Source organism: Pelodiscus sinensis, unplaced genomic scaffold (assembly GCF_049634645.1).
Source record: "Pelodiscus sinensis isolate JC-2024 unplaced genomic scaffold, ASM4963464v1 ctg81, whole genome shotgun sequence".
Lineage (NCBI taxonomy): Eukaryota > Metazoa > Chordata > Testudines > Trionychidae > Pelodiscus > Pelodiscus sinensis.
The window spans coordinates 110,172-137,960 of NW_027465987.1; the positions used below are offsets into that span (position 1 = coordinate 110,172).

Below are 27,789 nucleotides of genomic sequence, written 5' to 3' on the forward strand. Positions count from 1 at the left end.
TTATGGCTTGTCCTGAAGGTAAAATTCTTCTAATGAGAGACAGAGATCACATTCTAGCAAATGGTCAGAATGAAAGTGCAGAATTAAGACATTCTTCTCTTTCACACTTTGATGGTTCCTCTGCCTATTACTTCCCTGTTCCAAGACAGAAAATGCAGAATCCGGGAAAATAGAGCGCCTTTAAGTGCACTACACTATTATGTTATGTATGTGAGAAGAGCGATATTCCGGATAAAACATTTTGACAAGGACTCGATAGACAGGAAATACCTCTCTGAACAAGAGACCAGAAAACATCATGCCCAGTTCTCTTCATCCAGCTACTCAGAAAAGATTAAAAACATAGGTGGAGACAGCTCCAAGTTAAATCTTCAATAGTAACGTTCCTTCCTATGCAAACAATTTAAAATATTCCTCAGTTCCTCTTGAGCACCAGAACAGATAGGTAATCCAGTTCCTCCCATGGTAGTATCTAGGACTCAACCAGGAATGGAGCCCATTGTACCATACAAACACAAAGTAGCACACAGTCCCGTGCCAGATCTTATAAACTTAAAAAAACAGCACCCAAGACACACAGGGGACAGTGATGAGGAGCAATATGCTAGGAAAGTGAGCACATGTGTATCTCGCTTTGGAAACAGTCCGTCCTATCAGAGGCGTAGTGAATAGGGGGGGCAGTTGCCCCTGGGCGCCATGCTGGGGGGGGCGCCGGGCTGGGGCTGCGCAGGCTCATCTGGCATGGGCAGCGAGTTATATGGCTGGCACCCCCGGCCCTGGACCATCCCTGTCATGCGCAGTGTTCAGGCGGCTCCCCCTTGCCTGCACACGCTGCGCAGCATTTCCAGGTGACCGGGGAGACACCCGGGCGTGACATGACATCATGGCCTGGGACTTTAAAAGTGTTCAGTGCCGCGTGCTGCTGGCCTAGCTTCCGGTTCGGAGTCCAGGGACTGTTGGGGCCTGAGCGCAGACTCTGACCCTGCAAAGTGGAAGGAAGAAGGCAGGGCAGGCCAGGGGGGAAACCTGGGGGGAAGGAGAGGGAGAGGAAGGGGCTTGTACCAAGGGGGAGGGGGAGGGAAGACACAAATCCCAGGGGGCCAAGTGCAGACAATGCGGGAAAGGGCAGGAGGGGAGGTGTCAGTGGGAGGGGGGACAGGGTGATGCTGGGAGACGAGAGGAGAGGGGAGGGGAAAGGCATTAGGGTCTGGAGGGGGGAGGGGAAGGTGCTGGGAGAAGGCTTGAAAGAAGGGGTGGGCATAAGAAAGGTGAGGATGAAGCAAGTCATGTGTGAGGGCACAGAGGGGCATGAGGGAAATGGGGCAGAGAGTGGTGAGGGGGTGGGCATCAGGGGAAAAGGGGAGAGACCAGCACCAGAGAAGAGAGGCAGGGCAGGTGTTAGAAGAGGGGATGAGGAGGGGTAGCTCACCTGATCAGAGTGGGGCTACTGGAGGAGTGGGCACAGGGGGGAGAGAAGGGCTGGTGGAGGGGGGCAGGTCGCAGGAGGGCTGAGGGCAGTGAGAAGGGCAGGAGTCAGGACAGCAGGGGAGGGTGAGGAGTTGGGGGGCAGCAGGAACCAGGGGAGATGATGGAGCAAGGGGAGGAGACATGGCAGCAGAAAGAAAAAGTAAAGGTTTAAAAATATTTATTAATAACTTGGGATGCTGCCCACGGCCAGTTTGTTTGTGCCCCGTGTAGTAAGTTGAGGGTCAGTAACATGGAGTCAGCAGGCCTAAGGCCTGCAACATGGAAACAGCAACAGGCCTGCAATCTAGTGAGCAAGACTTTGGTTCAGTAACAGGAACCAAGAAAGAGGCCCTATTGATAACTGTGCGATTGTGTAAGTTAGGTCGAGCATGGAAGGACACAGGGAGGCACTGGGTACAGACTGTGAGCCAAAGGGGAGTAATGGATCATCTTAATAAGAAATGTCTTGGTACAAAAACTCCCTAAAAACTAATGCACATACCAACCTAGGTTCAGGACTGGGTCGGAATTGACAGCATGAAGGATAGTAAGTGAGCCCCCCTTCCATAAGGTGAGGGGTGGTAACTAGGCAACAGAGGGTGGTAACCTGGTGCATAAAGAAATGATGTAAGTTGTTTGTACCTGTCTATAAAAGGACACCGCAGAGGGTGCTCTCCGGCCGACCTTGGGGGGGCGCACTAGGCGCCTGAACGGCAGGTGTCATTGCCTAAACTTACAGAGTGCACAGTAGCTTAACTTTGACTAACTGCTGTTAATATCTGATATATGGCAATAGGCCTGCCCGGTGTTGGTACCGTGTCAACGCGGGCCATAGTGCCCAGTGGTGTAACATTGTACTGATCTCTGTTACCAGCTGGTAGAGCTTCGCATTTGACAATAAACCTGCTTGATAGATTTCAAACCTTGCCTGCATCTGTCGTTTCCGGGGCCTCTCAGAGATCTCTTGTGTTGACCCAAGTGCACGGGGTCTAACACTCTAGATAAAGGGAGTACCCATTGTTACGCACGCAGCCGAAAGTTTAACAACGGAGTAGAGGTTCTGTCAGGAGCGCCCCAGGACAACCCTGACCAGACGACGCTGACACTGACAGTCCAGACCACTGAAGGTACCGAGGTACGAAAACACCGAGGTACGACACCCCGCAGTGCAGTTTGGGTTTATGTGGGGATCAACACACAGCCGGGGAGTGGGAGTCAAAACAAAAATGTAGTCAGTGTAATGATCTTCTGTTGAGATGCATTTTAGTAGTTAAATTCCTGGACTGTCATTGCTCATGAAAAATGCTGTCCCATGGGTAGAAATCGGGGAAATGTTCCATTTTATTAATATCAGCAGAACTGACTTAAATGGGGCCTGTGTGTTGTGTAGTCCTGCCTTCATCTTTGTATTCATGCCTGTCAGCATGAGAGAAGCTATTTGCTTGCATATGTAACCACACTTAAGTTGAGGCCCTCAGCATGTTCTGTAAGTATCAGTGTGGCCCCTGGGGCTTCCAAAGTTGAGTTGCCGTCGCTCATCCCCGTCAGGTGTCTGTCTAACCTGGTCTTAAATATCTCCAGTGATGGAGATTCCGCAATCTCCCCAGGCAATTCCAGTGTTTAACCACCCTGCCAGGCAGGAAGTTTTTCCTAATGTCCAACCTAAACCTTCATTGCTGCAATTTAAGCCCATTGTGTCTCATCCTAACCTCAAAGGCCAAGGAGACCAATTTTTCTTCCTCCTCCTTATGATACTCTTAGATACTTGAAAGCTGCTCTCATGTCCCTTTTCAGTCTTATCTTTTCCAAAGGTAAACAAGGCCAATTCCTTCAGCCTGGCCTCATATCTCATGTTCTCTAAAACTTTCATCATTTGTGTTGATCTTCCTGGACTTTCTCCAGTTTCTCCATGTTTCCTGAAACGTGGCACCCAGAACTGGACATGATACTCCAGCTGGGGCCTAATATAGACGGCTCATTCCCTGCCTAGGGGACGTGAGACTGAGCGGGTTAATTTCTAATCCTCCTGTTTAGTATTTTCCTAATCCAGGAGGGCACAGTAGTTCTGATGGGGGCTCTGCAGGAAGGCAGCCCGCACTGCTCCCTGCCTGAAACCTTGTGCAGGTGTTAAACAGCTGTCCAGCCCACCCTAGAGATGACTACATTTCAGCATGCCTGAAGCAACACAGCACCAGCAATGGACAGAAGAATGGCTCCCGGGCATGGCTTGCTCATGACTGCTTCAGTCCCATTGGATGGGCCTCAGACTCTTTTCTTCCCCTCCCCCGCTTTGCAATGGGGCTGTAGACTCTGGGGCTGTGTCCAGACTCAGGGGTTTTTTCGGGAAAAGTAGCCTTTTTCCGAAAAAACTTCCCCTGCGTCCAGACTCAAGCCGCGTTCTTTTGAAATTAAATCGAAAGAACGCGGCTTTTCTTTCGATGGCGGTAAACCTCATTTCACGAGGAAGAACGCCTTCTTTCGAAAGTTCCTCTTTCGAAAGATGGCGTTCTTCAATGTAAATAGGGCTTCTTCAAAAGAGAGCATCCAGACTCACTGGATGCTTTCTTTCGAAAAAGCAAGCCGCTTTTTCGAAAGTTCAACGTGCAGTCTAGACACTCTCTTTCGAAAGAGGCTTGCAGTCTAGACATAGCCTGGGGGAGAGGGCTGGAGGCAGGCAGAGGTGTCTCCCTGCAGCAGATGTAGACACGTCTCTGTATTAATCATTCTCTCATTGAAATTTTTAGCTTTGTATTGAGTCCTTTTACATGGAAACTTTGTATTACGTCTTGGTAGAATAGTCCCTAGGACAAGTGAGGCAGAGACTGTCCCTGTGGGGTGCATGAGGTGGGAATGGATAAGGCGGAAGGTGAGCACCTCAGGGCAGTTGCAAAGGTTGGAGAGGGGATGGAAGCCAGATCCAAGATCAATGAGCCCTGGGCAGTGGGCCCACTGAAAGGAGACTGGACCTGTGGATGCCTTGGGGGTCTGCAGCAAGGACCTGCTTTGGGAAGCCCCCTCTTTGGAGGTGAATGTGGCAGCATTGAGACACCACCCAGAAGCAGGCGCCGCAGACACTAACTGCAGATTCACGGGATGGCTCTCACAGATCTTGCACATGCATAAGATGATAGATCTGTGGGAGGGGGGCAGTGGCGTAGCGAGGGGACCAGAGGGGTCAGTTGCCCCTGGACACCATGCTAGGGAGGCTCCAATTTAATCCCATTCTGCTCCCCCTGTTATCGCTTTAGCTCACTTGCTCCTACTCCGCCTGCCACTGGCAGCTGGAGTCTCCTCCCTGCCTCTCTGCTCTGAGTCCAACTCTGCTCCAAGCCCAACCCTCCTCCATCTCCACTGGAGGGTTAGTGCACGCGGGAGCCCAGCCCCAAACTGTAGGGGGTGGGGGAAGATGCGGTACAAGTTCCCCCAGCAGACCAGGGAGACGCGGGCGGCGGACCGCCGAGAAGCGCAGCGGTCCCGCCCGCATCCTCCGCAGCTTTGCTCCACGTCTCCCTGGTCTGCTGGGGGGGGGGGGGGAGCCCCAACAGACCAGGGAGACGCGGAGCAGCTTTTCTCGCCCCGGAGGACGTGGGCAGCGGGACTGTGGCGCGTCTGAGCAGTCCCGCCGCCCGCGTTCTCCGGGGCGAGAAAAGCCCCGTTCGTAACTGCGGATCCGACGTAAGTTGGATCTGCGTAAGTCGGGGACTGCCTGTACAATTGTTTAGGTCTGCAAGGTAATTAAGTGTTAACTGTTGATATGTAAATACAGCTCAGAAGAGAATCTGAGGTGTGGCTATATAAATCCCATTCAGGGCTGATGGAGAGTCAGTGTTGGAATGGAATGTGGAGAATTGTAAATAATTTGGGGCTGTTGTGGGGGTCTCTAATCATGCTACCCCTACAAGTGGGAACTGTAAAATATGCCACCAGTGCTTGCAGGAGAGACACCACCATCATGGTAAGAGGTCTCGGAGGAAAAAGCCTCCCCGCTTCCAGAGTTGAGTGAACTGAGCCGGAGGGAAGAGTTAAAAGGCTTGAGTCAGCCTGCTTCACACCTGCCAGGTGTCAGCTAACAGACTGGCCCAACCTGCCCCTTTCCCCCTTTGTTTTAAGGACAGACCTAAGGCAGACTCCCTGAGGAGGCTTTTCTTTTGCTAGTCCAGTGGAAGCTGGATTCCTTTGCCAGTCCAGCTGGTGGCTAAAGAGTTGAAATCACAGAGAGCTGAAGCCACTGGTTTGGCTGAGAGCCAGACCCATTGCAGCCAGTGGAGTGGCAGTGACCGGCAGAGTGGCTGGTGGGAATCACTGGCTGGTGGTGTAATGTGGCGCGGAGTGGTGGCAGGTGAGGAGCAACGACCAGCAGCGTGGAGCAGTGACCAGCAGTGTGGCGTGGCAACCAGTGGCATGGCGTGGAGCAGTGGCAGGTGAGGAGCAGAGACCAGCAGCGGCAGCAGGTGAGGAGTGAAGTGTCCGGTGGCATGGGATGAGACAGCTGGTGGACTGTGGTGGAGTGTCGTAAGGTGCCTCCTATCTATCTCCCCACCCCCATTTCTACCCAGGTTGGGAGGTGAAACCCTGCGGGTGAATTCTGGGACTCTGGGTGGCACGGACCAGGGACAGAGACTTTTGGGGTGTCGGACTCTTTGGACTTCAGGTGATTCTTGGCTGGGGGGGGGGGGCTTAGCTCATGTTTGGGTTATGAACTCTGTTTGTGCTGTTTCTCCCAAGTTAATGCCGTATGACTTCTCTCTGTTTCATTAAATGTTTCTTTCCTACACTCAGACTCTGTGCTTGTGAGTGGGGAAGTATTGCCTCTCAGAGGCACCCAGGAGTGTGTGAATTTCCCAGATTACTGGGTGGGGGCTCAAGCCGGTTCTGTGTGAGATGGACCCCAAGATATTGAACCCAGCCCTGGTTACTGCCAGGCCTACCCGGCAGAAGGGTTACACACAGTTTCTCTTAGCTCTTGTCCCCCAGCTCCTCTACTCCATTTATGCTACATTGGCGACTTCATCTTCCTATGAACCCATGGGAAGGAGACCCTTGAAGAATAACTTGAAGAATAACTTATACCTCCAGATATAAGAATATATATAACTTATAAGAATATATAAGAATAACTTATACCTCCAGATCAGCGGCACAGCGATGGTTACACGCATGGCCCCACAGTATGCTAATATCTTTATGGCTGACTTAGAACAACGTTTCCTCAACTCCCGTCCCCTTTTACCCCTTCTCTACTTACGCTACATCGATGACATCTTTATGATCTGGACGCATGGCCAAGAAACACTGGAGACATTCCACAGAGATTTCAACAACCTACACCCCACCATCAACCTCAGCCTGGACCATTCTACACAAGAGATCCATTTCCTGGACACCACAGTACAAATCAACAATGGAAAATTAGACACCACCCTCTACAGAAAACCCACCGACTCATATAGTTACCTACATGCTTCCAGCTCCCATCCAGCACACACCATACGATCCATCATCTATAGCCAAGCCCTTCGATACAACCGCATCTGCTCTAATCCCACTGACAGAGACCAGAAACTTCAGGATCTCTACCAAGCATTTATAAACCTCAACTACCCACCTGGAGAAATAAAAAAGCAAATTGAAATATAACTTAGATAGGGCCACGATAAGGTGGGTGCATAATTGGCTGGATAACCATAGTCAGAGAGTTGTTGTTAACGGTTCTAAATCCTGCTGGAAAGGGATAACAAGTGGAGTTCCTCAAGGGTCTGTTTTGGGACCCATACTGTTCAATATCTTCATCAATGATGTAGATATTGGGATAGAGAGTACGCTTATTAAGTTTGCAGATGATACCAAACTGGGTGGGGTTGCGACTTCTTTGGAGGATAGGGACATAATTCAAAATGACCTTAGCAAGTTAGAGAAATGGTCAGAGGTAAACAGGATGAGGTTTAATAAAGAGAAATGCAAAGTGCTCCACTTAGGAAGGAACAATCAGTTCCATACATACAAGATGGGAAGCGACTGTCTAGGAAGGAGCATGGCGGAAAGGGATCTAGGGGTCATAGTGGACCACAAGTTGAATAGGAGTCAACAGTGTGATGCTGTTGCAAAAAAAAAAGCAAATATGATTCTGGGTTGTATCAACAGGTGTGTTGTAAGCAAAACTCGTGAAGTCATTCTGCTGCTCTACTCTGCACTAGTTAGGCCTCAGCTAGAGTACTGTGTCCAGTTCTGGGTGCCACATTTCAAGAAAGATGTGGAGAAATTGGAAAGGGTACAGAGAAGAGTGACAAGAATGATTAAAGGTTTAGAGAACATGACCTATGAAGCCAGGCTTCATGAACTGGGCTTGTTTAGTTTGGAAAAAAGAAGATTAAGGGGGGACATGATAGCGGTTTTCAAATATCTAAAAGGGTGTCACAAGGAGGAAGGAGAAAATTTGTTCCTCTTGGTTTCTGAGGACAGGACAAGGAGTAATGGGCTTAAAGTGCAGCAGGGGAGGTTTAGATTGGACATTGGGAAAAAATTCCTAACTGTCAGGGTGGTCAAATATTGGAATAAATTGCCAAGGGAGGTGGTGGAATCTCCCTCTCCGGAGATATTTAAGAACAGGTTAGATAGACATCTGTCAGGGATGGTGTAGACGGAGCTTGGTCCTGCCTTGAGGGCGGGGGGCTGGACTCGATGACCTCTTGAGGTCCCTTCCAGTCCTATTATTCTATGATTCTATGAAAGACCCAAATGAATACCTAGAAACCATCTACTACAAGACAGAACCAAGAAAACCAACAATAGAACACCACTTGTCATCACCTATAACTCCCAACTTAAACCTGTCCAACACATTATCAATAAATTACAGCCTATACTGGAACAGGACACTAAACTCCAAGAAGCTCTGGGAGACAGACCCATAGTCTCCTATAGACAACCACCTAACCTCAAAATGATTCTTACCAACAACCACAGGACATACCACACTAATACCAACCCTGGTACTTTCCCTTGCAACAAACCCCGTTGCCAGCTTTGTCCACATATTCACTCTGCTGACACCATTATTGGGCCTAACCAAGTGAGTTATAAGATCAAGAATACATATTCCTGCGCCTCCAGAAATATAATCTATGCTATCATATTCCGAAAGTGTCCGTCTGCTATGTACATTGGACAAACGTCTCAGACACTTTGCCAAAGAATCAATGCCCACAAAACAGACATTAGACAGGATCACAAAGAAAAAACAGTTGCTTGCCATTTCAACCAGAAAGGACACTGTCTCAATGACCTACTCACCTGCATCCTACTTCAGAAGACATTCAAATCTGCACTTGAAAGAGAATCCTCTGAACTGGCATTCATGCTAAAATTCGACACTCTCCGTCGGGGGCTGAACAAAGACTCCAGCTATCTTACCCATTACAAAGATAGCTTCCCCAATTATCACCTCTAATACTATTAACTCACAGACATCTACCCTTCCCCACCTCTAATATCATTAACTCACAGGCATTCCCCTCCCTTCCCTCCCCCCCCCCCCCCACATCCCCCTTCTGTTCTGAAATGTGATGTGTCCTTTTCATATGTGTTCATTTTTTTTAATTGTATCCTTTGGTATATATGGCTGTGACTATTTTCTTCCACTATTTGATCTGAGGAAGTGGGTCTGGCCCACGAAAGCTCATCATCTAATAAACCATCTTGTTAGTCTTTAAAGTGCTACAGAGTCCTGTATTTTGTTTCTGGTAGAAAGGAAAGTGATCAGAAACAGTCAAAAAGGATTCACCAAGGGCAAGTCATGCCTGATCAGGTAACTGACTCTATGGACATGGGGAAGGCAATGGACATGATATACAGGCAGTCCCTGGGTTACACGGATCCGACTTACATCGGATCCCTACTTACAAATGGGGTGAGGCAACCCCACACTAGCTGCTTTCCCCCAGCAGACCAGGGAGACTCGGAGCGGCTTTTCTCAGCAGACACCTCAGCTTGAGAATAAAGGACTGAGGGAAGTGAGGTGTGGGAGAATAAAATTGAGCTCTGGAGAAATGTTTGGCTAGAGTTTCCCCTACAATATGTACCAGTTCCGACTTGCATACAAATTCAACTTAAGAACAAACCTACAGTCCCTATCTTGTACGTAACCCGGGGACTGCCTGTACCTTGACTTTAGCAAAGCTTGTGATATGGTCTCCCACGGTATTCTTGCCAGCAAGTTAAAGAAGGATGGATTGGAGAAATGGCATGTAAGGTGGATAGAAAGTTGGTTAGATTGTCGAGCTCAAGAGGTAGTGACCAACAGTTCAATGTCTTTTGGAGATCGGTATCAAGTGAAGTGCCCCAGGGATCAGTTCTGGGGTCAACTTTGTTCAACATCTTTATTAGTGATCTGGATGAAGGGATGGATTGCACCCTCAGCAAGTTTGCATAAAACACTAAGGAAGAGTATCGGGGTAGCCATGTTAGTCTGGATCTGCAAAAGTGACGAGGAGTCCTGTGGTGCCTTATAGACTAACAGATCCATTGGAGCATAAGCTTTCGTGGGCAAAGACCCACTTCATCAGATGCATCTGACAATGTGGGTCTTTGCCCACGAAAGCTTATGCTCCAATGGATCTGTTAGTCTATAAGGGTATGTCTACACTAGCCCCCTAGTTCGAACTAGGGGTCTAGTGTAGACATACCCCAAGGCACCACAGGACTCATCACTAAGGAAGAGATCGATACACTGTGGGATAGTGATAGGATTGAGTGACCTAGACAAAAGAAATCTGAGGAGGCTCAACAAGGACAAATGTAGAATCCTGCACTGAGGATGGAAGAATCCCAAGCCCTGTTATGGGTTGATGGCAGACTGGCTAAGCAGCAGCTCAGCAGAAAAGGACCTGGGGATTATAGTGGATGAGAAGCTGGATATGAGTCAACAAGGCGCCCTCGTAGCTAAGAAGGCTAACAGCATATTGGGATGAATTAGGAGTAGCGTTGCCAGCAGATCTAGGAAAGTTATTATTCCCCTTAATTCAGCACTGGTAAGGCCACATCTGGAGTATTGTGTCCAGTTCTGGGCACCCCACTACAGAAAGGATGTGGATGCTTTGGAAAGGGTCCAGCGGAGGGCAACCAAAATGATTAGGGGGCTGGAGCATATGACCTACAAGGAGAGGCTGAGGGATTTGGGTTTATTTAGTCTGCAGAAGAGAAGAGAGGGGGGGATTTGATAGCAGCCTTCAACTATCTGAAGAGAGCTCCAAAGAGGATTGAGAGAGGCTGTTCTCAGTGTTGACTGATGGCAGAACAAGGCGCAATGGGCTCAAGTTGCAGTGGAAGAGGTCTAGGTTGGATATTAGGGAAAACTGTTTCCCTGGGAGGGTGGGGAAGTACTGGGATGGGTTCCCTACGGAGGTGGTAGAATCTCCATCCCTGGAGGTTTTTAAGTCCCAGCTAGAAAAAGCACTGGCTGGGATGATTGCGTTGGGATTAGTCCTGCTTTGAGCAGGGGGTTAGACTAGATGACCTCCTAAGGCGTCTTCCAGCCCTCTTCTTCTGTGAGTCTCTGTTTGCCAGAAGCTGCGATTAGATGACAGGATCAATGACTCAGTAATTGCCTGTTGTGTTCATTTCCTGTGAAGTAGCTAATTTTGGCTGCTGTTGGGAGACAGGGTACTGGTATAGATGGACCTTTGGTCTGGCCCAGCATGACCGTTCTGATGTTCTGACATAGAACCTACATGTATCTGTTCCTGCTATAACTCACTAGAGTGTCCTCCCCTCCCAGAGCTGAGATACAACCCAGCAGTCTCTCTCTCTGCAGAGTTAGTAACAAAGTGGGAATATATATTAAAATGTTAAACCTAACAGTGTCTCTTAAGTGACTTGCCACAAGATGTCAGAACATGTTTTTAGGGCTGATTGAGTCTAATAGTTATTAGTCTTTCATTTATATAGGAATTAGATACAGGGCTCCTGTCAATTAACTACTGAATTATCTGCCAGAAAACTAGAATTTTCAAGTGTCTAATGTGGCAGGGTCAGACCAGAGAGCTGCTGCAGAGGAGGAAAAGGCAACTCAAAAAGGGTAAAAACCTGTCATTAGAAGCAGACGGCTGCAGGACAATCAGATGCTGCAGGGAGGGAGCTGGCTCAGGAAGTTTGGGGCCTCTACAGAAATCCCACTGACTCCTACAGTTACCTACATGCCTCCAGCTCCCATCCAGGACACACCATATGATCCATCATCTATAGCCAAGCCCTTCGATACAACTGCATCTGCTCTAATCCCACTGACAGAGACCAGAAACTTCAGGATCTCTATCAAGCATTTGTAAATCTCAATTACCCACCGGGAGAAATAAAAAAGGAAATTGAAAGAGCCAGACGAATACCTAGAAACCATCTACTTCAAGACAGACCCAAGAAAACCAACAATAGAACACCAATTATCATCTATAGCTCCCAACTTAAACCCATCCCACGAATTATCAATAACCTACAACCTATACTGGAACACGATACTACACTCCGAGAGGCTCTGGGGGACAGACCCATAGTCTCCTATAGACAACCACCCAACCTCAGGATGATTCTTACCAACAACCACAGGACATACCACACCAATACCAACCCTGGAACTTTCCCTTGCAACAAACTCCATTGCCAACTTTGTCCTCATAGTGACACCATCACTGGACCTAAGCATGTGAGTTACAAAATCAAGACCATATATTCCTGTTCATCCAGAAATATAATTTATGCCATCATGTGCCAACATTGTCCTTCTGCTATGCATATTGGACAAACTTCTCAAACACATCACCAAAGAATTAATGCCCATAAATCAGACATCTTCATAAAGATAAACCAGTTTCTTTTCATTCCAACCAACCTGAGCATAGTCTTAATGACCTTACTACATGTATCTTACTTCAAAGAGACTTTAACATCAGACTACAAAGGGAAACCTCAGAACTGTCATTCATGCTTAAATTTGACACTTTACAAATGGGCCTTAACAAAGATGCTAATTACCTTACCCATTACAAAGATAGCTTCCCCAACTATCACCCCCAGTATCATTATCTCATAGATATTAGCCCTCCCCTTCACCCCTCTTCTGTTCTAAATGTGATTTGTCAGTTTTATAATGTGTTCACTTTTTTTCCCCATTGTATTCCTTTGGTATATATGGTTGTGCCAATTCTCTTCCAGAATTTGATCTGAGGAAGTGGATCTGGCCCACAAAAACTCATCACCTAATAAACCATCTTGTTAGTCTTTAAAGTGCTCCATAGTCCTTCTTTTTGTTCATCTGCCAGCAGGCTGAAGGCCTATAAAAGCCTCAGCAGTTGGAAGCTGGGGTGGGGGGGGGAGAGTGAGAGGATGGAAGGGAGCTGAAGGAGAGACAGGGAGCCAAAGATAACTGGGGCAAATTCTGCATCCTAAAGGAAGAATTCAAAACTCCAATTAAAGTCAGTGACAATTAAGCCTGAGCAAGGAATACAAGCTTGAACCACTAGTGAGCAAACGTTTTCTAATATAATAATAATAAAAACCTAGAAAATCTAAACAGAAGGCTTTTATGTCTACCCACAAATTTAATCTACCAAAGATTAGAGAGTGATTCATACCAACACTAGAACAGAAACATCCTCGGAGGGAGGTCGAGGAGGCGCGGCCGGGCTCCCTACCACAGAGACCTGCTGCAAACCCCAAACTCTGGGGTTGGGAGCAAGAGGTTAGCCTCAGCAGTGGCCGGGGGAAGAGAGACCCTTGCCACACTAAGCCCCTGAAATCACGGTTATAGTTGCCCCTCTATCCAAACTCTGGAATAACAGAAGACTCAGCAAACTATAGTAAAATGAAACTGGTATAAAAATAGCTGCACACATACACAGCTTTGTTCCCACACTGAACAGTATGTCATTTTGTCATCTGCTTTCCTCTTCCATTGCAGTTGCATTCTTTGAAAGGGGTCTTAAATGGCCCACTCTGAGGGAGACCACTCTGTATAGTATCGCAGAGCAGAGAAAAATGATGTAGAGGTGGTTTTATTGTTTTGTTTTAGGAAAAACGTTATTGCAGATTACAAACTTGCCACACTTCTCTAAACCATTATTGCTGCTTTTGGGCTCAATTGTGAAAATATAGCTTACTGTAATAGCATTTAAATATAGTGCAATGCTCACTGAAGCAAGTGGACAAGAAGTAACTGAGATGACTTAGCTGTTATTGATGTTTGGTAATCTAGTCACCATTTGCTTGTCTGTTTCTAAGGTGTGGGAAACTAGAATTCATGCCCAAAGAAAGGAGTGCTGTGTGGTTCTTGGGATATTTTATAGGCATTGTGAAAAGCATTTCATAAGAACATAAGAACGGCCGTACTGGGTCAGACCAAAGGTCCATCTAGCCCAGTATCCTGTCTACCGACAGTGGCCAGCACCAGGTGCCCCAGAGGGGGTGGACCGAAGACAATGATCAAGCGATTTGTCTCCTGCCATCCCTCTCCAGCCTCTGACAAACAGAGGCCAAGGACACCATTTTATCCCCTGGCTAATAGCCTTTTATGGACCTAACCTCCATGAATTTATCCAGCTTCTCTTTAAACTCTATTATAGTCCTAGCCTTCACTGCCTCCTCTGGCAAGGAGTTCCACAGGTTGACAACACGCTGTGTGAAGAAGAACTTCCTTTTATTAGTTTTAAACCTGCTACCCATTAATTTCATTTGGTGTCCTCTAGTTCTTATATTATGGGAACTAATAAATAACTTTTCTTTATCAGCCCTCTCCACACCACTCATGATTTTATAGACCTCTATCATATCCCCCCTCAGTCTCCTCTTTTCTAAACTGAAAAGTCCCAGTCTCTTTAGCCTCTCCTCATATGGGACCCGTTCCAAACCCCTAATCATTTTAGTTGCCCTTTTCTGAACCCTTTCCAAGGCCAAAATATCTTTTTTGAGGTGAGGAGACCACATCTGTACACAGTATTCAAGATGTGGGCATACCATAGTTTTATACAGGGGCAGTAAGATGTTCTGGGTCTTATTTTCTATCCCTTTCCTAATAATTCCTAGCATCCTATTTGCCTTTTTGACCGCCGCTGCACACTGTGTGGAAGTTTTCAGAGAACTGTCCATGATAACTCCAAGATCTCTTTCCTGATTTATCGTAGCCAAATTAGCCCCCATCATACTGTACGTATAGTTGGGGTTATTTTTCCCCGATGTGCATTACTTTACACTTATCCACATTAAATTTCATTTGCCATTTTGTTGCCCAATCACTCAGTTTGGTGAGATCTTCTTGGAGTCCCTCACAGTCTGCTTCTGTCTTGACTGTCCTAAACAGTTTGGTATCATCTGCAAACTTTACTACGTCACACAAGTTCCCTTGATCTCTGTGCAAGTGCCACATGCAAGTTCTTTTTCACAAGATCAGTCTTGGTATATCCTCTCCAACTTGGTAGCTGCTACTTCATTTTACTAAACAGTCTATTTCTTTAAATTAATCATGTGTGTTAGTCATTGGAGGAAGGCGGAGGGAGACAGGGAGAGAGACTGGTGAGAGTGAGACGTAGTGGGGGCGCTGTTACAGACACTGCTGTAGTGTGCGTGTATTCCTCAGTTCCCCCCGCCCCAGCTCTCTCTGCATGAGGGGGGAGAGGCCAGGCATGACTCACTGTGGAAGTATGTCAGCGTCTCACCTCCTGGGGACCAAGCGTCAAGAGACACCTTTGGTCTGGGAGCAGGACAATGCAGGAGGCAGAGCTGCCTGGGGCTGAGTCCAGGTGCTGGGAGTTGGCTGAGGGAGAGTCACATCTGGCTGTGGATGAGGGTGCAGGGTTGGGGGCTCCCTGATGCACTGTCACAGAGGGAAGGAAGGGAGAGAGTGAGACGACCAACATGCAATAAGTTGTCTTTGTGTGGAAATGCTCTTTCCTTAGGCCTAGTAAAGTTTTTATAATATGAGTAGTACTGAGGAAGACCTGTGAACCTTGCAACATTTATGGTTTAAGCTATTGGCCAATAATTTCTTAACTGAGAATATTTTTTCAGTTTGCACACCAGAAGTAACTGTTGAAACAAAATGTTTACTCAAACTTCTTTAAACAATGAATTTACAGGAACTGTCTTAAACCTTGCACAGTAAAATTTGTGGCTAATGCCTGTTTCATGAAACAGAGGATTTTTATGTAACCTAATACTTTCAAGTTTTCAGGAGCAAGCATTCAAGAATTAAATATAATTTGTAATAAAATCAAAGGCTTCTGATAACATCAACCTTTACAGAGTCACTGTCTCGTGTGTGTTGTTGCATGTATTATTTAAGAAAAGTTGCTTCAATAGGAAAAAAAGGCAGACTACTTGGATAGAATTGATTTAATAACACCATCAGGGCACATCTACATTGCCTGGAAGATTGATGCTTGTGGCATTCAATTTAGCTAGTCTGGCGGCTGCACACAAAATTGAATGCTTAAGGCACTCCCATTAGCACCAGTACTCCATGCTCAGGACCAGCTCGAGGTATTCCAGCGCGCGTGGCACTGCCCCCGGGGCGCACAGTGCATGTGCGGCCCGGCTATGCCCGCTGGCACGCAGCCCAGGGCCCGCCCCTACGGCCATGTAGAGCCCCGCGGCCATGGGGCAAAGGGTGCTGCTGGCCAGCGCTGCGGGGATGCGGGTGGGCTGGTGCTGCGGGAGCCGGTTGTGCACGGCTCCTGATGGCAGCTGTAAGGGACGCCGCACGCCTGACAGCTGCCATCAGGTGCCCCACAGCAGTTGGCGCCCTGGGCAGCTGCCCGGCTTGCCCATGCCTCCGTCTGGCCCTGTCCATGCTGTTGTGAGGAGCAAGGGAAGTCAACGGGAGCATTTCTCCGGTTGACCTCCCACAGTGAGGACAGCGCCCTAGCTTGGATTAAGATATGTGGATGCCAGCTACACAATTCATGTCGCTGGAATTGCGTACCTTAGGCCAACCTTCCCCTGGGATGTAGACCTGTCCTTAGTGAGGGCATTCTTATTTTAATCTATAGGACACAAGACAAACCAGTTGTACTAGCCAGATACACAGAGAAACATTGGAATTAGAGTTCATCTGCAAATTCAATTCACATGCTAATGGACTCAATCATGATGAAGGTTGGTTGGGGCACTTCCAACTTAACAGCTGATGAAGCAACAGCTCTTTGTGTAGACTCCTATGTCAAGAAGGATACTATCAGTTTACTTTGATTCTTACCTGCTTTGTTTTCACTAACCAATCTTCAGATATTTACTGATTCGCTCTAGCTCCCACCCCCTTCATTTTTTCTCTCCTCCCTCCCCTTCCCCTCTCCTAGGGTATGTCTATGCTACAGCATTAATTCGAGTTAATACAAATTAACTATTTCAAATTAAGTTAAGCTAATTTGAAATAATGCATCTATACACGACAACTATTTCAAAATAGTGTTTTGCTATTTCGAAATAATGCGTCCACACTGAGTGAATCCTGAACCAAAGTTAAGGCTGGCCAGAACCAGTGCCGGCAGGGCATCAGGTTAGGACTTAGTGTGTGGGGCTGCTGCCTGAGGCTAACTGAGCTCCACGCTTAAAGGGACCATACCCCCACCCTGGACAGACAGTTCTCAGGGTCCCTGCTTGCTTGTTTACCTTGATGAGGGACAGCAAAGCAGTCCTGGCTTGGAGTGCCCTGAGTGTCCACACTCAGGACACCACAGCATTCGGTCACATGGAGCCAGAGCTGCCCCAGGCATGCCAGTGTGTCTCATGGGGTCGTTGCCATCAGCCTGGCTGCACTTGCTGTAGGCTGCCATCCGGGGTGGGGTGGTGTCCATCAGGGGGTTGTCAAGATCCAGGAGGCCCTGCGGGAGCGTCCACCCTCAGAGCCTCCTCAGTCTTCCCCGCCAGGGGCTTGTGCCCCATTCCTCCCTCATATCCTTCCACTTACCTCTCTCTAGCCCCCCTTCCTGATGTCCAATAATATACACTTTTTTCCCAAAAACAGAAACTGGGTTTATTGAACAAAACTGTGGGGGATGAACCTCTGGGGACAATGGGGAAAGGAAGTGGGAGACAGGAGGAGAGAGGGAAAACTGGGAGGAGGGAGCTCGGTGGGGGAAGCAAAGGGAGGAAGGGGGAGGGGAAGCTCAGCGCTCAGGGGTGGGGGTCTCGTTGGGCCACATGTCTCCAAGCATGGTGGGTGCGGGGGGCCTCGGCATCCCCAGGGGGATGGGGAGGAAGGTGTGGAGGTTGAGGTGGGGGATGTGGAGATTGAGGAGGAGGGGGAGGAGGTTGCAGAGAGAGAGGCAGGAATGGAAGAAGTGGGAGGAGGAATGGTAGCTGGGGGGCAGCAGGCACTGGAGCGGCACGCTCTGCACCAGGGTCTGCAGATGGGTGCAGAGGGCACAACCCTGGGCAAGCAGCTCCCTCTGGAACTCCCATTCTTCCTGTGCCCGCTGGCAGAAAGTTTTTCCTCACAAAGCAAATAGTTAACCTGTGGAACTCCTTGCTGCAGGAGGCTGTGAAGGCTAGAACTGGAACAGAGTTTAAAGGGAAGTGAGATCAAGTCATGGAGGTTGGGTCCATGGAGTGGTATTAGCCAGGGGGTAGGAGTGGTGTCCCTGCCCAAAGTTTGTGGAAGGCTGGAGAGGGATGGCACGAGACAAATGGCTTGGTCATTGTCTTCGGTCCATCCCCTCCAGGGTCCCTAGGGTTGGCCGCTGTCGGCAGACAGGCTACTGGGATAGATGGACCTTTGGTCTGACCCAGGACGGCCATTGTAAGCTCAGGGCTCAGGGTCGGGGGTGTCAGTGGACCCCCTTGATTTTCATGCCAACCTGCTCCTGGGTGGCCAGGCTGGCAGCTCTCCTGCCCTAGACGGCCACTTTCCTGTGCCTAGTGCGGAGATCGTGCCAGGTGCAGGGTCTGCTGGCTGGGTGCTGGCAGGCTTGCACCTGGCACGGGCACCGTAGCCAGCCTGTGCCCCTTTAAGGGGGGGGCATAGAGTTTCCCTGGTGTTGGCCAGAGTGGCCACCAGGGAAACCTGGGGAGGGCTAGCCTCCCACTAGTTCGAATTAAGGGGCTACACACCCCTTAATTCGAACTAGTAAGTTCGAACTAGGCTTAATCCTCGTAAAATGAGGTTTTCCTAGTTCGAACTAAGCGCTCCGCTAGTTCGATTCAAATTCGAACTAGCGAGCGCTAGTGTAGCGGCTATGAATGTTAGTTCGAACTAACATTGTAGTGTAGACATACCCATACTTACTTGCCTTTCTGTAATTCTGGAGGAACCGTACTTCCTTCGTTTCTTCATCTATGATGAACTGCAGACTAATTGTGATCACGGACATGACTTTAAAATTGCATTGCCACTAAATACATAGCTCCAGATCAGCTACTAGAAGTGGGCCTCATCCTCCCTGATTTGCTATATGCATTGGCCAAACAGGACATTCCCTACATAAAAGAATAAATGGACACAAATCTGATATTAGGAATGGCAATATACAAAAACCTGTAGCGGAACACTTCAATCTTCCTGGACACACAATAGTAGATCTAAAAGTAGCCATCCTGCAGCAAAAACACTTCAAGACCAGACTTCAAAGAGAAACCGCTGAGCTACAGTTCATCTTTAAGTTTGACACCATCAACTCAGGATTAAACAAAGACCGTGAATGGCTAGCTAAATACAAAAGCAGCTTTTCCTCTCTTGGTATTCACACCTCCAGATCAGCGACTAGACGTGGGCCCCATCCTCCCTGATTGGATTCACCTCGTTGTCTCTAGCCTGATTCTGGCCTGCACATATATACCTGCCTCTGGAAATTTCTACTACATGCATGTGACGAAGTGGGTCTTTGCCCACGAAAGCTTATGCTCCAACATTTCTGTTAGTCTATAAGGTGCCACAGGACTCCTTGCCACTAAATACAGAGCTACCTTTCAAATGCAGTTTTTGGCAGCAATAGAACTCTTAAGGAATAATGCTTTTAAATGCTTCTTGTGTGTCTGGTGGTCCCCATGTGTCTACCCAAATCATAGCCACCTTGTCTGCTTTTTGTTCCTAGTAGTATATTTATAAAGTCTGTATTGTCCTATGTCCTTAGACCAGCCAGCCATGGGTTTTCCCTGATGCATTTAAGCATCTCAATTTTCTACATTTCATAGCTTCTCAATTATATTGATTGGTCCTTCTTTCCCCCTTTTCCCTATTGTTATATGTTGCTTTACATTTCTAGCTGCTGCTCTTAAGTTGCTTCTGAACCAGACTGAGTTTTTAGCCAAAGTTCTTCTCTTTCTGAATCATGGATTTTTTGGCCATCTAATAAATGCTTCTTAAATAACTCCCAATTTCAGTGTTCAAGTTTGGATGGTCACATATTGAAAGAAGAGACGTATTGTTCTGTACCAAAGGATGGTTGGAGAGAGGGACAAACATGCTTCAATTCCAGCCAAAAGAGCTGCTTACATTAGGACCATTTTCACACAGAAAACAGAAATCACAACCTAAAAATGCCATTCTTAGGCTAGACAATTGACTTGATTTCAGCCCAAGAAATTGAAACAGTGTATTCATATGTAGCCCTTCTGCCGGGTAGGCCTGGCAGGAACCAGGGCTGGGTTCAATATCTTGGGGTCAATCTCACAAAGAACCGGCTCGAGCCCCCACCCAGTGATCTGGGAAATTCACGCACCCCTGGGCGCCTCTGAGAGGCAATGCTTCCCCACTCGCAAGCACTGAGTCTGAGTGTAGGGAAAGAACATTTAATGAAACAGAGGAAGAATTCATACGGCATTAGCTTGGAGAAAACACCACAAACAGAGTTTCATAACCCAAACATGAGCCCCCACCCCGGCCAAGATTCGCCCGAAGTCCACCGACTCCCCAAAAGTCTCTGTGCCACCCAGAGTCCCAAAGTTCACCCGCAGGGTTTCACCTCCCAACCTGGGTAGAAATGGGGGTGGGGAGATAGATAGGGGGCACCTTATACGAAACTCCGCTACGCTTCACCAGCTGTCTCGTCCCACACCTCTGGACGCTCCGCTGGGCACCTGTCGCCGCTTCTCGCCTGCTGCCGCTCCACGCCACGCCACTGGTCGCCGCTCCTCGCCTGCCGCCGCTCCATGCCACGCCGCTAATGGCCGCTCCTCGCCTGCCGCCGCTCCACGCCACGCCGCTAATGGCCGCTCCTTGCCTGCCACTGCTCCACGCCACGCTGCTAATGGCCGCTCCTCGCCTGCCGCCACTCCACGCCACGCCGCTGATGGCTGCTCTTCGCCTGCCGCCGCACCACGCCACACCGCTAGTCGCCGCTCCTCGCCTGCTGCCACTCTACTGGCTGCAGTAGGTCTGGCTCTCAGCCAAACCAGTGATTTCAGCTCTCAAATGAATCCAGCTTTCACTGGACTAGTAAACAAAAAGACTCCTCAGGGAGTCTGCTTTAGGTCTGTCCTTAAAACAAAGGGGGAAAGGTGCAGGCTGGGCCAGTCTTATAGCTCACACCTGGTAGGTGTGAAGCAGGCTGACTCAAGTCCTTTAACCCTTTCCCCCAGCTCTGTCTACTCAACTCTGGAAGGGGGGAGGCTTGTTCTTCCGAGACCTCTTTCCATGATGGTGGTGTCTCTCCTGCAAGCACTGGTGGCATGTTTGACAGTTCCCACATTTAGGGGTAGCATGATTAGTGACCCCCACAACAGTCCCAAATTATATACAATTCTCCACATTCCATTCCAACACTGACCCTCCATCAGCCCTGGCTGAATGGGATTTACATAGCCACACCTTGGATTCTCTCCTGAGCAGTGTTTACATGTCAACAGTTAACAGTTAATTACCTTGTAGAGCTAAACAACTGTAGTGGGCACACCCACCCCTCCTTTCAGCTGGCTGACAGCAAGCAGCAGTTCAGCCCCTGCTTACATCCTCCCCCCAGTCAAAAATTTGCCGTCCCGGCAAAATATGTTCCTGATTATACCAGCAACGTGAGTTCTCTTCAAAGGGTCTAAGGAACCCCACTATGGCCTCTACCAGCCTGTGTGCCAGGTGTATCACATCCTCACTAACCACTCCTGGTGCATTGTAAGTTAGCCTGTTCACTGGTTTTATAACCCTATCACGCCTATCGAGCACAGGCACAGCAGGAACTGTGGGGACTTCTTCTGGGGGTAGGGCTGACAAGGGGTTATGTGTAGGTACCCTCTCTTCAGATACATGCCGTTGCACCTCTTGTTGAGATGCTGGGATGTCCAGGGCACTGGGGACACCTTCCCCTGGAACATACTCTCTGTCCACTGACACAGGTGTGTCATCACAAGCCTGTTCCTCTCCCAGAAGTTCTGAAGATGTAGATGGGACAAACTCATCCTCCGAGGTTTGTCTAGGTGAGGACACCGAACCTCCTTCCACAGGCCTAAATGCCTCAGCCATAGGATTCAGAGCCAAAGAAGTGGAGCTCTCTCCATGTCTCATTGATGGAGTCCGGAATCTGGTCTGCATCCCAGTATACTCAATGGGATCATCTTCCTCTTCAGATTCACTCTCAAAGGTGCTGGGTAGAGGGAGATTAGCTTCACAGGACTCACCACACATGATGGGTGGTTGACTTGGCCGGACACTTCTTTTTCGCTGAGGCCCCATGTCATGGTCCATTTCGTAAGGAGCGCCTACCAATTCTCCCACAGGCAGCAGAAGGTTCCGATGTACTGTTTTTACTTGCCCTGGCCCAGTTTCTGGTTTAATCTTGTAGACCGGTAGATCTCTAAGTTTTTCCACCACCCGGTAAGGCATTGCCTTCCATCTGTCGGCAATCTTGTGTTTGCCAGCAATACCCATATTTCGTAGCAGAACTCTGTCCCCAGGTTGGAGCTCTTGTGGGCGCACTCGCGCATCATATCGGTGTTTATTACGGTCTGCATTTTTCCGGGCAGCTGCAGTAGCCAAGCGATAGGCATTCTGCAGTTTTTCTCGTAATCGGGAGACATATTGCAAGTGTGTCTCATAACTCTCGCCATCTCCTGATACTCCAAAGCATATGTCTATAGGCAGCATCGGCTCTCGTCCAAACATCATGAAGAATGGGGTGACCCCTATAGCATCATTTCTTGTAGCATTGTAGGCATGCACCAAAAATGCGACATGCTGGCTCCAGGATGCTTTCTGGTCTGGGCGTAAAGTCCCCAGCATATTTAGTAGAGTCCGATTGAACCGCTCAGGCTGAGGGTCACCTTGGGGGTGGTAAGGTGTTGTTCTGGACTTCTTAACTCCGGACAATCGTAGCACCTCCTTCAAGAGGTGACTCTCAAAGTCCCTCCCCTGGTCAGAATGTATCCGAGTTGGGAGACCATACACTGAAAAATATCTTTCCCACAAAACTCGTGCCACAGTAGTGGCTCGCTGGTCACGTGTGGGATATGCCTGTGCATATCGGGTATAATGGTCAGTCACTACTAAAATGTTCCCCATATTTTTCCTGTCCACTTCTAAAGACAAGAAATCAATACACACCAGCTCCAAAGGCCTGCTGGTGGTGATATTCTCCAGATAAGCAGCTCTGATAGGCAGAGTTTTCCTATGAACACATCGGGCGCAGGTCTCACATTTTTTGCGTACATCTTCAGCCATTCGGGGCCAGTAAAACCTACTACGGATAAGTTCCAGGGTTTTCTCCATTCCCAAATGCCCAAAATCATCATGCAGGGCTCTCATGGCCAAGGCTCTGTACTCTTTTGGTAGCACTAGTTGCATTCGTCGATTTTGCAAAGGATCTACGGTGATCCGGTGCAGCACCCCCTGTATTAGTTCCAGTTTGCACCACTCCCGCAACAGTAGCTTACCCTCAGGGGTGGATGTGGCAACTGCACTAGGGCTTTTCCCTTCTCTTTTTGCAAGTAGTGTGTTACGGATGTCGACATCTTGCAGCTGTGCTCTCTGCCAGTCAGAAGCATTGAGCCTGGGCAAGGGGGACTGGTCCAACATAATGTAGTTCACGGAGACAGAGGGTACACTCTCAGGGGGTAGGCCCAGTGTTTCTGCAACACACCCATGAGGACTCTCATGTGCCTTGGATTTCTGATAACTACCGTTGCAGATAGCTCTCACTCCGTCTACAGGAATCTCACCAATTTCTGTTGGCTGTGGACGCCGAGACAACGCATCTGCATCTACATTGTTTCTCCCTGATCGGTACTGTATGCTGAACTCATAGCTGGCCAGGGCGGCCACCCATCGTTGTCCAGTAGCATCCAGCTTAGCACTTGTCAGTACATAAGTCAGTGGGTTGTTGTCTGTCCATACCTGGAAATTAGCACCGTACAAATAGTCCCGAAATTTCTCAGTGATGGCCCACTTCAAGGCCAGGAACTCCAACTTGTGGATGGGGTAACGACTTTCACTGTCAGACAGCCCTCGGCTGGCAAAGGCCACAGGTTTACGGTTGCCGTTCACATCTTGGTACAAGACTGCTCCCAAACCATCCAAACTGGCATCTGTATGTAGGAGGAATGGCTTGTTTGGGTCAGCAAAAACTAAGACTGGAGCATGAGTTAGACAGCTAATGATCTCTCGGAAAGCCCTTTCACATCCCTCCTCCCATCGTGGTCCAAAAGGCTCTAGGGGGCCATATTGTCTTGGATCGGGAGGTCGTGGGGGTCTCCCCTTATTCTTGGTCTTAGCTTTCCTCTTGATGGCCGGGTATCCCCTGGTAAGATCATTCAGAGGCTTTACAATGGTGGCATAATTCTTCACAAACCTCCGATAGTAGCCACTAAACCCAAGGAAAGTCTTAAGCTCTCTGTAGTTTCTGGGGCGCGGCCAGGTAGTGAGTGCTTCTACTTTATCCGGATCGGTACTCACACCTTCTTGGGACACAATATGACCAACATACTTCACTGATGTTCGGCAGAATTGACACTTATCAATGGAAAGTTTCAGCCCATGGGCCTCCAACCTGTCAAGTACTTTAAGAAGTCTCTCTTCATGCTCTTCCAAGGTCCTTCCAAATACAATCAGATCATCCAAATAGACCAAGACTTGCAGTAAGTTCATATCCCCTACAACTTTCTCCATGAGGCGCTGGAATGTGGCGGGGGCCCCAGAGATCCCTTGAGGCATGCGTTCAAACTGATAAAACCCCAATGGGCAGATGAAGGCGGTCTTCTCCTTGTCCTCTGCTCCCAAGGGGATCTGGTAGTATCCACTTCGAAGATCCAATACTGAGAACCACTGGCTTCCCAATAAACAATCTAATGCATCTTCTACTCGGGGCATTGTGTACTGGTCAACCACAGTACGGCGGTTCAGGGTGCGGTAGTCAATACACATCCGAATTTTCCCATTCTTTTTTCGGACTACCACAATGGGTGAAGCATAGGGGCTGTGGGACTCGGAAATGATGCCAGTTGCAGCCAGTTCCTGAAGGTGATGTCGCACATCATCCATCTCTGAAAGTGCAATTTTTCTAGATCTCTCCCTGAAAGGTCGGGGATCATGTAGTCTGATGTTATGCTCAACCCCTTTGGCACACCCCACATCCCACTCATGCAGTGAGAATACGTTGGGTCTTTCAGAGAGCTTCTTCCTCAGGCGATCCTTCCACTCTTCGTCCAAGGGTGAATCTCCAAAGTCAAACCTTGATGGATCTATAGTCTGAACGTGCGGTTCACACTGGGGACTCACAATCGATTCAGTCTCGAAAAGATCTGCTATCTTTTGCCCTTGATTCACAATAATATCACGACTTGTTTCATTCGCAATCAGTACTGTGACTGTGTCCTGGGATGCTGCTGGTAAAGTTATAACTCCACTGGGGACCAGGACCCCATCAGGAAGCTCTCCCTCAGTTGGTTGTTCTACCATGGCGAACACTCGTTTATTGCCTTTCAGCCAGGTGCTCATGACGAGCACTTCCTGTTCTGTCCTTGCAGGCACTACTAAAGGGTTTGCACCTGCATACCTTAGAGTACCCATTGGTAGCTCAGACATCTCCTGTTTAGCATCTTCAATCTTCCTATAGGCTTCAGCACAAAGGGTATGGATCATCAGGGTATCCAGATATTGGTCCCCAGCCCGTCGTCTGCAGTATTCTGCGAGCACCTTGAAGAGACTGGAGTTGGTCCCTATCAGTACTGACACATCAGGGACCCCTTTAGGGTCAGGGCATATCAAGGCTACTGTGTCCACCTCTTCTCTTACCCCTGCCACCTCCTCAGGGAATTCCAAATGCACTATGACATACCCTTTGTAGGGATATTCGTTCATGCTGAGACCACACAGGCCAAGGCCAGTCAATGGCTGGATAGGCAGGTGCCTGAGCACCTGTTGGTAGAATGACTGGAATATAATTGTCACCTGAGATCCGGTATCAAGCACTGCTTTGCACTCCGCCCCTTCAATCCTTACAGTGACCTCTGCTCGAGGCCCTATCAGTCCTGAAGGGATCCTAGCTGAGTGGTCTTTTCTGGGGAATCCATCAAATCCTGGGGGCCTGGGTGGTCCCTGTTCCCCAACCGTCTCATGACTGATTCTCAGCTTTCCATAAACTAAACTGGGGTTTTCCTCATTTGGGCAATGTGCAGCCCTGTGCCCATCTTGACCACACCGGTAGCAGAAGAATGATCCTCTCCTCTTTTGGCTGGGTGGGATGGCAGCTCCAGGCGCTGACTTATCCATCAACACAGCCTGAGGTTCCTCATCCCTGCAAATCCGCGCTTGGTCAATGGCTCTCTGCAACTCAGCAATCCGTTCTGTCAGGACCTGAACTTGCTGGGCAATGTCTCCTCTGGTGCTCACCATGAGCACATCGGCTGTTTGTCGGGGTGCAGCGCTGGTTGGCTTAGGCCTCTGGGCCTCCCAAAGCCCACTGGTAGCCTGCCTTTCTTCCTCCTCTCTGACCTCCTTTATCAGTTGGGAGTACGCAGGGGGGTGTTCCAGTCGTTCTCTTAGCCGGAGGTGTAGTAGAATCGGGCTGTAATATGGAGTTCCTCTTACAATTTGAGCCAATCTGGTCTGGTCCATCTGCTCAGCAGTCACGGCTCCCCTAATGACAGCTCTCTGCAGCAACTTCTCCAACCTCTGTACATAGGCTGAGAGCTTCTCTCCTCGGTGCTGCTTAGCATTGAGAAAGTTACAAAAACTGTCTTCAGGACCCTCCATGCTCCCAAAGGTGTGAGTGAGGGCCTCTAGGCAGTCCTTTACACTGACCTCAGGGTTAGTGAGCTTCAAGGTGCGAATCACATCTAAAGCTGGGCCCCGGAGACTGTCTACTAAACATCTTCGTTTTTCTCTGTCTGGCACAGCCCAATGCTCTAGCATTTCAGTGGTGTGTTCCAGCCAGGGTTCAAACTCCTCTTCCCCAGGGAATAATCTTAACTTACAATAGGAGCTTGCCATAGCATGGGATAGCACACATTTCTCCAAGATTTGCCCCAGGGCTTTTGCCCAATCATCTGCTGAGGTTGCTGCCTCTGAGCTAGAGGCTTCTGGGCCAGGGCCCAACAAACCTGACAGACAAGCCATGATACAAACAGTAATGCCCTCAAATACAAATCACAATTATTTCCCACAACAGCAACTCACTCAACATGTGCTTGCGAGGGGTACTGACCCAGTAAATCCCGGACGAGCCCCCAAAATGTAGCCCTTCTGCCGGGTAGGCCTGGCAGGAACCAGGGCTGGGTTCAATATCTTGGGGTCAATCTCACAAAGAACCGGCTCGAGCCCCCACCCAGTGATCTGGGAAATTCACGCACCCCTGGGCGCCTCTGAGAGGCAATGCTTCCCCACTCGCAAGCACTGAGTCTGAGTGTAGGGAAAGAACATTTAATGAAACAGAGGAAGAATTCATACGGCATTAGCTTGGAGAAAACACCACAAACAGAGTTTCATAACCCAAACATGAGCCCCCACCCCGGCCAAGATTCGCCCGAAGTCCACCGACTCCCCAAAAGTCTCTGTGCCACCCAGAGTCCCAAAGTTCACCCGCAGGGTTTCACCTCCCAACCTGGGTAGAAATGGGGGTGGGGAGATAGATAGGGGGCACCTTATACGAAACTCCGCTACGCTTCACCAGCTGTCTCGTCCCACACCTCTGGACGCTCCGCTGGGCACCTGTCGCCGCTTCTCGCCTGCTGCCGCTCCACGCCACGCCACTGGTCGCCGCTCCTCGCCTGCCGCCGCTCCATGCCACGCCGCTAATGGCCGCTCCTCGCCTGCCGCCGCTCCACGCCACGCCGCTAATGGCCGCTCCTTGCCTGCCACTGCTCCACGCCACGCTGCTAATGGCCGCTCCTCGCCTGCCGCCACTCCACGCCACGCCGCTGATGGCT

At 49.0% G+C, this 27,789-nt stretch overlaps 1 protein-coding gene across 1 annotated transcript; it reads right to left on the minus strand.

Moving 5' to 3' along the window:
* LOC142825720 (uncharacterized) lies at positions 1-27,702 on the minus strand. The gene is made up of 4 exons (XM_075917717.1): positions 24,990-27,702; positions 23,814-24,230; positions 21,665-22,016; positions 1-135 (listed from the first exon to the last, which is right to left on the minus strand). The coding sequence occupies exons 1-4, from the start codon at positions 26,978-26,980 to the stop codon at positions 1-3; spliced, it is 2,895 nt and encodes a 964-aa protein (XP_075773832.1). The 5' UTR covers positions 26,981-27,702.
* Positions 27,703-27,789: the final 87 nt, after the last annotated feature.